Source organism: Pseudorasbora parva, chromosome 9, assembly GCF_024679245.1.
Source record: "Pseudorasbora parva isolate DD20220531a chromosome 9, ASM2467924v1, whole genome shotgun sequence".
Taxonomy (NCBI): Eukaryota; Metazoa; Chordata; class Actinopteri; order Cypriniformes; family Gobionidae; genus Pseudorasbora; species Pseudorasbora parva.
In genome coordinates this window covers 8,989,692-9,002,043 of record NC_090180.1, presented here as the reverse complement: position 1 = coordinate 9,002,043, position 12,352 = coordinate 8,989,692, and the positions used below count along the sequence as shown (strand labels likewise).

Below are 12,352 nucleotides of genomic sequence, written 5' to 3'. Positions count from 1 at the left end.
GTTTCCCAGTGGCAGTTATAGACACTCTTACACAGTAAATACTGAGGGCTCTAGTAAACTTGTCACAACCAGTTAATTGGAAGAAAGTAGATTTAAAGCTGCTATCGAGAGGAGAGGAAAACTATTCAAATTCAATAAGTCAGCCTGGAAGTTATTCATATTGGAACTGTGTTTAAAAATAAACCCAATCAAAGTGTCCACCCTGTAAGGGATGCAAATGTACACAGTTCTTGCAATAAGATGTTGAGGATTTTTTGATGTTGAAGTCAACTTTATTTATATAGCGCTTTTACAATGACAATTGTTTCAAAGCAGCTTCACAGTGTTAAACATTTGATTCGGTTTTACAGTCGCTCTGGAGAAAATGATGTCATCAGTTCATTTCAATTTATCATATAGCGACAATGTGGGCAGATCAGTGATATACAGTGGGTATGGAAAGTATTCAGTATTCCTAACCCAGAACAGTCACCGAGTTGTTGTGAAGCCACTCTTTCATTATTTTAGCTGTGTGCTTAGGGTCATTGTCTTGTTGGGTGGTGAACCTTCTGCCCAGTCTGAGGTCTTGAGCACTCTGGAGAAGGTTTTCGTCCAAGATATTCCTGTACTTGGCAGCATTCATCTTTCCCTCAATTTCAACCAGTCATACTGTCCCTGCAGCTGAAAAACACCCCCACAGCATGATGCTGCCACCACCATACTTCACTGTTGGGACTGAATTTGACAGGTGATGAGTAGTGCCTGGTTTTCTCCACACATACTTCTTAGAATTGAGGCCAAAAAGTTAAATGTTAGTCTCATCTTACCAGAGAATCTTATTTCTCACCATCTTGGAGTCCTTCAGGTGTGTTTTTTTAGCAAACTCCAGGCAGGCTTTCATGTGTCTTGCATGAGGAGATGCTTCCATCGGGCCATTCTGTCATAAACCCCCAACTGGTGGAGGGCAGCAGTGATGGTTTATTTTCTACAACTATCTCCCTACTGCATCTCTGGAGCTCAGCCACAGTGATCATTGGGTTATTCTTTACCTTAAGTAAAACACCAGCCGCATGCTACACAACACACACAGACAGGACAGCGCACACACACAACAACACAGAGTGCACAAGAATGAGCGAATGCTCATGCACTTTGAGCTGTAAGGTCTTATATAGACAGGTGTGTGGTTTTCCTAATCAAGTCCAATCAGTAAAATCAAACACAGCTGGACTTAAATGAAGGTGTAGAACCACCTCAAGGATGATCAGAAGAAATGGACAACACCTGAGTTAAATATATGAGTGTCAAAGCAAAGGGTCTGAATACTTAGGACCATGTGATATTTCAGTTTTTTTTTTTTTAATAAATCTGCCAAAATGTCATCAATTCTGTTTTTCTGTCAATGTGGGGTGTTGTGTGTACATTAATGAGAAAAAAACATGAACTTAAATGATTTTAGCCATTGGCTGCAATATAACAAAGAGTGCAAAATTGAAGGGGGTCTGAATACTTTCCATACCCACTGTAGTTGATTCAGTTAATTTAGTAATTCATTTTATTTAGAGATTTAGTTGAAAACTTTTAGTGTCCCTAACTGAGCAAGCCAAGTCAAAGGTGAGAGTGGCAAGGAACCAAAACTCCATCAGGGCATAATGGAGAAAAATAAACCTTGGGAGTAACCAGGCTCAGTTTGGGGTGACAGTTTTCCTCTGGCCGAAGTTTTGCAAAGTTTATATGTCACATTTATACGTCCTTCCTGACAGATACACAAAGAACTAAAAACACTCCATTCCTGGATGTATTGCAGCTTCATGTACCGGTATATATAATTTTCTGTCTCCTCTCTTGTTTGTCAGTGGCTTTAGTCCTGATATGGTCTTCTATACAACTGGAAGTCTGCCCCACTTGCCCCACGCTCCTCGGCTGGTGCGTGCCGGCATCACATGGATCACGCTGGAGTGGAGCCGGCCAGATGGCTGTACCGCAGAGGAGCCTGTCACATACACGCTGGAGATCCAGGAGGAGAACATTGTATGTCATTTAGATAGCAGTAGTGTTTTCATTTATAGCATGACTACTACATACTCAAGTCCAGCATACATGAACCCAGGGCCGTTTCTAGCCTTTCTGGCACCCAAGGCGAGATTCATATGTTGCAACCCCCCCCCCCCCCCCTTTTTTTTAAACTAGGCCTACAACTTATTAAGTAAATATGACTTCCTTATTTCATGGGCATATTGTACATGCATTAATCGAATAATGTAGCTAGGTTTATTATCACTGAGATCACAGATGTTGGGGGGTTCAGGGGCATGCTCCCCCGAGAAAATTTTGATTTCTATGATCTACATGTGTGTATTTTAAGATGTTCTGAAAGCCAAAAAATTAGATAACAATAGCTTGAAAACCATGTCACTCGGCGCCGCTGCGTATTGAAGAACACAGTGACACAAAGACTAAAAGACGGGACGAAGCCGTAGCCGAAGCCTTGCGCCAGTTTCATATGTTTTAAAGGTTAATCACATATTTTTTTAGGGGGGGCTGATGCATAAGTTCATAACTTAACAGCACTAAACAGCTATCTCTGATGTAAAAAAATAAATTATTCAAATGAACTGCTATAATGTTCTGCACCTGAAATGAGCATGGCGTGTGGTCCTTCCAGTGCTAATATTCAGTGTATTGTTTTGCTCAACGTTATGATAGAGCGACCAGCTTAGTAGAGAACAAGTAACCAAGTAGGCTAACATACCTGTATATTTCGCTTTCTTTTTATATATTTCCTCTTTTTTCTTTTTACAATACTGAGCCCCTGATGGCTTTGACATTTTCATGATGATGAAACTAAAGCACGCTGTAACGAGTAGAAATATAGTGTGGCCCCTTTAAGAGTTGCGCGCGCTCCCTGCAAACGAAGTCTGCATTTTGTGTATGTGCGCACTGAGTTCCCATGTGTGGGGATTATTTTCTCTTTTCTGTTGCTAACAGTCAGTTATTTTGTTTTATTAAGTAATGCTGTGGACGGAAAGGGAGTTTGTGATGAGAGAGATAAAGTGCGATCTGTTTGATGTTAATTGCCTCCGTGTTTGCATCCACTCCAGTTAAAAAAAATTCACTCTGACACAAGCGTTACAACGCCACGAATGACGATGTTCCCTGCCGCCCTCTACATGATCTCATTTCATTACAGCAGCGCCACTATCACCATGGCGACTTCACACCAATAATCGCAACTAATCATAATGCCTTGAAATGGCAAAAGTACGAAATATTAATAATAAAATATATATGAAATAACAAAAAAATCTTGTTGGGGCGGGGGCTCACTGGCGCCCCCCAGCTGTTGGCGCCCTAGGCGACCGCCTAGTTTGCCTATGCCCAGAAACGGCACTGCATGAACCCCATGGTATTTAGTTGTGTTGGCAATTTCCAAAAAAACTGAAGTTTTTATAACGTTCGACACCATTGTTTCTTAAGCATTTGCATTGTTCCACCAAGAAGGGGACCTCCAACTGTTTCTTTGAAACGGGCCTTATTATTGTTATCAAATCATTATTTGGAATCAAAATAGTAGATACTTTAGGATCCCCATCACTACTTGTTGTGGCATAAAATGATGTAAGTTTACTGTTTTTGTGCTCATTTCTACAGGGAACAGAGTTTCACCCAAAGTACACTGGAGAAAACTTGACATGTACTGTAGAGGGCCTGAAGAGAAGCACGCAGTATAAATTCAGGGTGAGTGCAATTTTTCTTATAGCTTACGTATAGCTTAACACAATATCACAAATAACAACAGTGTGTGTTTTACAGAGTTCATACGTTTATACAACCCTAGTTATAATATGTAAGATGCTTATCATTTTAAAAAAATCCCAGTTTTTTTTGTTTTGCTTGTTTGTTTAAATGATTTGATATAATATTGTTGACTCCCTTTTGTGCTGAGGGACAAAGCACAGCATCATTGTGGAACTGTGAAACATACCATGTGCTGAGCATCCTGGAAATCCTGGAAATCCTGGGCTGCTTCACTGCTCATATAAGCATCAGACTCATACACCAGTATAACAAAACTAAGCAAACAGGCCTATAGTAAGATCACAATGGTCCAAAATGTGTGCACATAAATTCAAAATCAAATAGTGTAGCATTTTCATTTTTGAAGTTGACAGTCAAATTTTCTGTGGCATGAAAGTTTGTAAACTAAAGTTTATTGATTTGGTATGATGTGTCAAATGAAAGAGTGTTTGACAAAAGGAAACCACAAATAAATGTTTAAGAGACCTAAAGGCACAATATGTAATATTTTTGGATTAAAATATCCAAAAACTACTAGAACAATGTTATATATTTTGTGTTGACTTGTGTGGTTACCCACATGTTTCCATAAATGTTTAAATCCAGAGAAATAAGCGATTTAAACCAGGACACGGATTGTGTCTGTGCGTCCATAATCAATGACATCATACCAGCGTTACCCTCGATTTCCTTTTCTTTTCTTTTTTGTAGAAACCATGGAAACACCAAAGATGCTTTAATGTATTATGTCTTTTATTAGACAGGTGACCAGTGTTTTTAAAAAAAGTAATGAATTATTAGTTGCTAATTACATCTTCAGTACTGTAATTAGATTACTGTACAAATAATTATCTCAAAAACTAATTACTTTTTAAATCCTATATCAACCTCAACTATTTAAGTGATTCATGGCATGACATGAAACGACTCCAAAAAGTCTATTCTTATTAACTGACCAAAGTATTACAAATGTGAGGATGCATACAAACATGTGTTTTAAAATTAGACTTTACATTTGTATGCTAATTCCACTATTGTTATATATTTAATTGTTCTACAATCTATACACAGAATTTAATTAAATTACATCAGGAGTAACTAATTAAATTACAGAAAAATAAGAGTAATCCATTACTTTACTTTTTCAAAGGAAAAGTAATTAAATTACTGTAACTAATTACTTAGTAACTAATTACAGAAAACAAATCATAATCGACAGAAAAAGAATCATTGTTATACAGCTCAACACAGTTATTCTTAATCTTTAAATCGCGTTTTCATTGATTTAGCGGGAATAACGTGTTTTACCGTGACTAATATTGATCTAGCTTACTGCAGTGTGCAACAAGTGTCTCATAGTAGCCGCCCGTAGTAGGCCAGAGCGAATGCACAGAGTAGCATTATAACATAACTTTCAACATATCTGATATGATAAAACCGCATTAACCCCCCCCCCCCCCCCCCCCTCATAACATAAGTAGAATAACTGAAAGTGGTTGTCTGCGGCATAATGAAAGCTTAGCGGAATCATGGTTTTATCAAGCTACACATTTGTTTTGAATAAGCGACCTCTAGCAACAAAAAATTACATATATACAGAATTTTTATTTGTCGTTATATAAAAAAGTACAACAAAATTAAATACGCTCCTATTCAACCCTAAATTATGGCTTTGAAGAGATTTTGAAAGCTCACAATGGAATATTGACATGCTCAAAAATACCAAAGAGGTGCATTTGTCTGTTTTGATGAGAATGATGCTTTCTCTAAATTACTGGTCAAATACAAATTGCCCAGTGGTAGTGACCTCATGTTTTGGTCAAGTGCTTTTGTACTTAGGACTTATTATTAGCTAGTAGTGTGCCGTGTGTGACACATGCTCTTCACAGGCGCATAGTGTTTTGTTTGTTTTTGTTCCACTGTGTTGGTGAGTAACTATATGTGCATGAAGCATGTTTGTGTTACAGAGACATTTGACAAATTAAGACTAGAGTCATACGTTAATTACAATTGCAACAAACGGCTTTAACCTTTCTCTGCTCCACTGATTCATACCACAGTTTTTTTTTTATCACAAATATTTTCTTCTGGCACGTTCATCTAGAGAACTCTCCTATACAATTATGAATGAGCCGCAGCCCACGTCAAGTGCTGCTGTAATGCAGTGAGTGGGTCTGGCTTAAGTGCTTTCATAATTAATAATAATTCCTCTGCACACCTCCTAAGGTTTTTGTTCCATTAAAGCTGCAGGTGCTAATAACGTGAGTGTGTAAATGTGTTATGGCATTACTTCTGTATTTGTGATCAATCATTTGTGATGGAACACCTTCATACACCTTTAAGGGTTTTGTTTTTTTTTTGTTTTTTTTTCAATGTAAAAATTAGGGATGGATTCAAGTACCCAAGGACTTGAAAATTACGATGGTCATGAAAATACAATAATTGTGTGACTACTTTTATTATTTAATTTTTATTAAAAAATATATTAGGATTTGCCATTTTTGGACTGGTTTTAAAGTATTTTTGATTTGACAATTTGGGATTGTTTATAAAGTAGCCATATTTCAAATGTCGCTATTGAGATTTTTTTCTATGCATTTTCAGATATCAGCATCACAAATCTAGTAAAGTTTTTACTTATTATACTTACTTATCTTTAACAAAATTGAATACACATTTAGACCACTATATATTGTGCAATATTTCCTTGTCGATATAAGACATCTTGCTGCTGCGAGACAGCGGTTGACTTTTTTCCATATTCTTTTAATGGGAATACAAAAATGATATTTGCTGTCATCTCCCATTCACTGCTATAGAAGTTTACTATGATGACTTCCTCTTCTGAGAACCCCAGAAATGTGAAAAGGGTCCATTGCTCATAGTTAGAGATCTAAATGAACCCATGAGTTAATGATATCTCAAATTCTGAAATTCAACAAGAGTCGCTTTTCTAAGTGATCAGACCTATGATGTTCAAAAGAGGCAAAAAGTCATTATTGTACAGAATTAAGCCTCTTCTATCTTGTTTTTTTGTGTCTTGCAGCTCATAGCCTCTAACTTGGAGGGCAGAAGCAGTCCCAGTGAGGTGCTGGTGTGTAACACCAGTCCAGACAAACCTGGACCCCCCTCCAGACCCTGCATCAAGGGCCCTATCAGACCCTACAGCTTCAGTGTCAAATGGGGTATGGTTGTTTGTGCAGCAAAATTGTTCCGTTGGAGTTATTGCATTTGCTGAATTGGTTTCTGGCTGTGAGGGAAATTGGAAATCTCATTTATGTTGCAATCGGTTTTGCATTTGAGCTCCATCTTTCAAACACAAATGAGCTTGAGCTTTAATCTTGGAAATTGAGAAGAAATCTATGCAAATATTTAATATTTTGAAATAAAGTTAAAAAAAATATAAACAATGTAATGTCCTTTAGTACAGGTATTGTGCCATCTCTATCTGATGTGCGAGTCACACTACACCTCATTTTGATGTTTTCATTTGTTCTGCCACTTTCCAGTTTACTTCTTTATTTGCAAAGGAGAGTAGGACAAGGTCTGTGGTTGTATTGTGCTCTCAGCGTGATAAATCACACTTTATTTGTTTGGTAATGAACCAAATAGTAGATTTCCGACAGCTGCAATAAACTTCAAGGGCAAATGCCTTAAATTTTGTTTAGACTCATTGTAAAGGGATACAACAGCCTAATAAAAATCAAGTATGAATACATGAAGGGTCATATCATGAGAAATCATTTTTCTTAATATATTTTAAAATATAAGTTCAATGTACAATAAGACCATGTTGTAGGTTTTATTTCTTACTGTAGTTCTTGCTGTAAAAATTCTTAATTCTTGCTCAAAAAAACTTGTAAATTACCAAATAGCTTTTGGTGCAAAAAACATTAAAGATGGTCCTAAGGAACAAATAAATGAAAAATATGTTTAAACTGCTTTTATCAATTATCTAGCCTTAAATAACAGCTAGTAGTCAGTCACAGTCACTACGTGTTTTTGTTGTTCGGGTACTTTTCTAAAGCTACACTGTGTGATATTTTCCCACATCTAGCGGTGAAAAGGTATATGACCATCCAGTGAATATTAGTTTCTGTTCCTCTCAATTTTGTTTTAACTCCTACGGTGGCCGATTTAGTCCAAGATTAACATGGCTTCCAGTTCGACCTCGTCCATGATTGCCATCGAGTGTTAAAACTAAAAAGGCGAAGCATGAATTTATGGGTATGTCCCTCTTTGGCTAATGTACTTTCAAGATGGAGGGACAACATGGCGACCAGCATTCAAACCCCTCACCCGTATGTATTTTCAATGGCATATTATAAACTTACGAGAATACTTTATTACTTTAAAGAAGTAAATATACATTAATGAGCACATATATTTTTGAAAGAACTAAGTGTTTTTAGCTAAGAATAAACTAAAAAAGTTACACAGTGTAGCTTTAAGGGGACTGCTTGAATGATATGGTTAATGCATCTCCATATGTATGTGTATATTTGTAATACCCTGTCTGTATTGTCACACTACAGATCCTCCACAAGACAACGGAGGCTCAGAAATCTTGAAATACCTCTTAGAGATTTCAGAAGGAAATTCTGATGGTATGTATTAATGTTTGTCACGTAGTGCTTCTCTGTCATTCCCCATCTGCCTGTATGTTTAAGTGTTTTAGTCCTTGGTGAATTACATCTCCGGTTAAGTTCAAAAGTATTTAGAAACCTATCTAGTCTTTTTTTGTCTTTGTTCTTTTTTACTTTTTTTTTCTTTTTCACATTAAATATTTTAGAAAAACATAAGATAATTTCATAATTAATCTTTGTGTGTCCTTACACTGTCCCATCTGTATTTCTGTTTTTACACAGATACTCCATTAGTCCTGTCAAAGCTTTTATTTTTCTAAAAGGAATTTCATATAGCCAAAAATATGCTTGAACATTCATTGATGCCTATGTGTTTTATCTTGCAATGGATTAATTAAACTTTGGAAACAGAGGGTTTTTGATGGCTGACTGATTGACTAACTTTTTGAAAGTGATTTCTCTGCAAATTTTAACTCTTTGACGTCTTGTATTCGGTAGCCAATCAGTGGGACATTGCATACAGCGGACCTGCCACAGAGTGTGAGTGTGAGGACTTGAAACCCGGCACAATGTACAGACTGCGCACCTGCAGCATCAGCACGGGCGGCCACAGCCAGGTAACTCGCATGTATTACAACAGCGGTCCTAATGGACTCGTCAGAAAGAAATGCATTTAGAAAGAATAAGAGCCTAAAGCTATACATTTGCAGGAAAAAAGTATGTGGATTTTAATTCCCAATAATAGACAAAACACACAGACTATTCATGTTTCACTGTTTATTGAACACACCATTTAAACATTCATAGTGCAGGGTGGGAAAAGTATGGATTTTAAATTAATAATCCTCCTTTGACAACATTAACTTCCATTAACCTTTTCTAATGTATCTGTGGTGCACACAGTTCAGGGGAAATTTCCGTTTCAATAATAGTCTGGTGTGAATTGCTCTTTTTGTATGTTAGCAGTATCAAAACATATCATTGGTTGTTTGATGTTTTGACTTTTGAAAATAAAGATTAATTAATTCGGATTAAATTGTATGACCAAATTATGTAGGAATTCCGCCAAAATGCATTATATAAACTACCGTTCAAAAGTTTGGGGTTGATAAGGTTAATGTTCTTGAAAGTCTTATGCTTACAGAGGCTGTAGTTACTTAATCCAGAATACATGAAGTAATATTGTAATTATTACAATCTAAAGTAACAGTTTTCTATTTCAGTATATTTTTAGATATAATTTATTCCTGTAATGCTAAATCAGAATTTTCAGCATCATTACGCCGGACTTCAGTGTCACATGATCCTTCAGAAATCAATCTAATATGATGATTTGCTTCTCAGCATATTATTATTATCAATGTTGAAAACAGTTATATTTTGTAGAAACTGTAATATATTTTTTCAAGGATTCTTTGATGTGAAGCATTTATTTAAAATAGAAAAAGACTTTACTGTTATTATTGCTCAATTTAATTATTTTTAAATGTCCTTTCTGAATATTTTTTTAATTCCTTTTTCTTAAAAAAAACGTACCTACCGCAAACTTTTGAACGGTACTATAAATCACATATATTTTTTAAAACATATATATATAAATGTTATGCTGTGTCCCCGCAGTGCTCTGAGAGTCTGCCTGTGCGTACACTATCTGTAGCTCCAGGACGTTGCCAGCCTCCCAGAATTGTGGGTAAAGCCAAGCACAAAGAAGTGCACTTACAATGGGGTACGATTCTCTGAATACATCACACTTCTGAGAGTATTTCATTCCTTAGCCTCCATTTCATATTCACATTAATGCATATTATGTTTTAATACAAAGCTAAAAAATTTGGACAATTTCCATTGGAATTAAACCCACAGAGTCACTAACACAACACTTTATCAGTTACGATCTCAAGAAACATTAAATTGGAAATTTACAATGTCTCAAAGATGTCTGCAGTTCCAAATGTATTTATGATGATGTGAAATCACATTTTACCAAGTCCCTCTGTGGCATTCACGCTATGCCACAAAATGAAACCCTTTCGTCATATCCAGTAACTGCGTACGATCATTAATTCCACCATTTTTACTACATTTCCTCAATATAACACATTTTCCTGTTAACTTGATCCCCTTATTTTCATTATAAAATATGAATTAAAACTGTAATTTATTTTGTACTGAAGTGGTTTGTCTCTGTCCCTCATCTCAGACTGTCCCTCATCTGAGGGGACATGTGAAGTGAATGAATACAGTTTGGAAATGAGGGAGGGAGAGTCGGAGCCCACTGAGGTCTATCACGGCTCTGATCTGGAGTGCACTGTGGGCAGTCTGCTCCCCGGCGCCACCTACAGCTTTCGCCTGCGTGCAGCCAACGAGGCTGGGGTGAGTGATGCTGGAAAATTCCCTGATCAAATTGTAATTCTTTATTTGTTTTCTGAAGCACTGGCAATAATAATAATCATGTTAAAAATTGTGAAAAAAACCTACATCAATTCATTGATCGCACCTAATTAACTAGTCCGTCGGTAGACAACCATCCTGACCCATCCCTACCCTAATGCACCTCGGGTTCAGTTTTCAGTTGATCACACCGTCTGCAGACTTATTATAATGATGAGATAAAAACTTGAAGTTTTTGTGAGATTAAAAAATCAAAATGGAGATTGAAGTCATAAATGACGTCAATATCAGTCAATAATGGCCAAATTGTTTGTCTCAATTTCAATTGCCATGTCATAATTTTAACTTTATTGTACATTTTTTGAGCCGTTTTAATGATCTGAGTGCATAGTCTGAAGCAAATGGCGCAGGTGCACTTAGGGCGTGTCCGAATCCACTTTTGCTAGTTTAACAACAAACAGGCGCAAAATATAAAATCTCTTAAACTGTGTTCCGAAGATGAACGGAGGTCTTACGGCTGTGGAACAACATTAGGGTGAGTCATTAATGACTTTTAAGTAAAAAGTATTGTATTGGTGTTGGTATCGTCAATACTGATATGTATTTGGTATCGGCTCAATACCAAATTTTGCAGTATCGCCCACCACTAGTATAAACGGGTTATCCCTATTCTCTTAATGAGTCATGGGTGTGTTTTGGGCGTAACACGCAATAAACCATTTAGAGTCTCATCTCTCCATCCCTTTGTAAGCCAGTTGCATTTGCACCATGGCAGATATGCTATTTACATGGCAAAATTTTGAAAAAGACTGACCGGCTCTCTAGAGGGGAATCCTGTTGTTTTTGATATTTTAACATGTTTGTGTGCTGATGTGCTGTTTTTGTTGGTCAATGGCGCAGTCGTTTTCAGTTGCCTCAAAATAGCAACGCACCAACAATGCAACAAAACACACTTGGTTTTCAGACCATGGGCGAACAGACGGGCATGAGTGTTTTTTCTGTTTAAACAACATTGCGCTGGATGTGAACAGATAAACGCATCAGGCTGAAACTAGCCCGTCTGACGCTGCATTGCCTCGGCTGTATGCTTGATCTCACAATTCTGAATTTAGGCTATATTTTCACAATTTCTAAATGTTTAATTTAAGAATTATGACTTGGTATGTCATAATTACTACTTTTTAATCTCATAATTACCAAAGCATTGATTTTATTTCTTTTTTATGTGGCAGAAGTGGACTTCCATAGATATCTATGCAACTTCAAGGATTTCTTCTTTTAGAGGGGCAGAGATCAGCTCTGGCGGCCTTTTTTCTGCTTTATCTTTATTCTTTTGTTTCTTTTGCAGTGTTAATACAGCATTCAGAGTAAGCTCTAGAGCCAGAGGGCTGAATTTAATCATTTTCTCATTGTTTGCGTGAGGCAAACTCCCAAAAGTGAGGAATCGATGCGTCTCGTATCAGATTGCAGTACTGGAAACAAGCTTTGATTTCACAAAGGATGTAATGCAAGATTGTCTCGGTCTTAAGTGTTTTATTTGTTTTTCACATTGAATCCTGATAGAAATACACCTATGAGACATTTCATGTCATGTGTTG

At 36.7% G+C, this 12,352-nt stretch overlaps 1 protein-coding gene across 3 annotated transcripts in view; it reads left to right on the top strand.

Annotated features, from left to right (window-relative positions):
• fndc3ba (fibronectin type III domain containing 3Ba) overlaps positions 1–12,352 on the top strand; it is a 151,973-nt gene that overhangs the window by 119,587 nt on the left and 20,034 nt on the right. For all 3 annotated transcript variants that reach the window (XM_067453745.1, XM_067453747.1, XM_067453748.1), the window contains 7 exons: positions 1,836–2,010; positions 3,631–3,717; positions 6,824–6,962; positions 8,313–8,384; positions 8,862–8,980; positions 9,984–10,089; positions 10,564–10,736. In XM_067453745.1, coding sequence (XP_067309846.1) covers positions 1,836–2,010; positions 3,631–3,717; positions 6,824–6,962; positions 8,313–8,384; positions 8,862–8,980; positions 9,984–10,089; positions 10,564–10,736 — 871 coding nt within the window. The remainder of the gene's footprint in view (positions 1–1,835; positions 2,011–3,630; positions 3,718–6,823; positions 6,963–8,312; positions 8,385–8,861; positions 8,981–9,983; positions 10,090–10,563; positions 10,737–12,352) is intronic.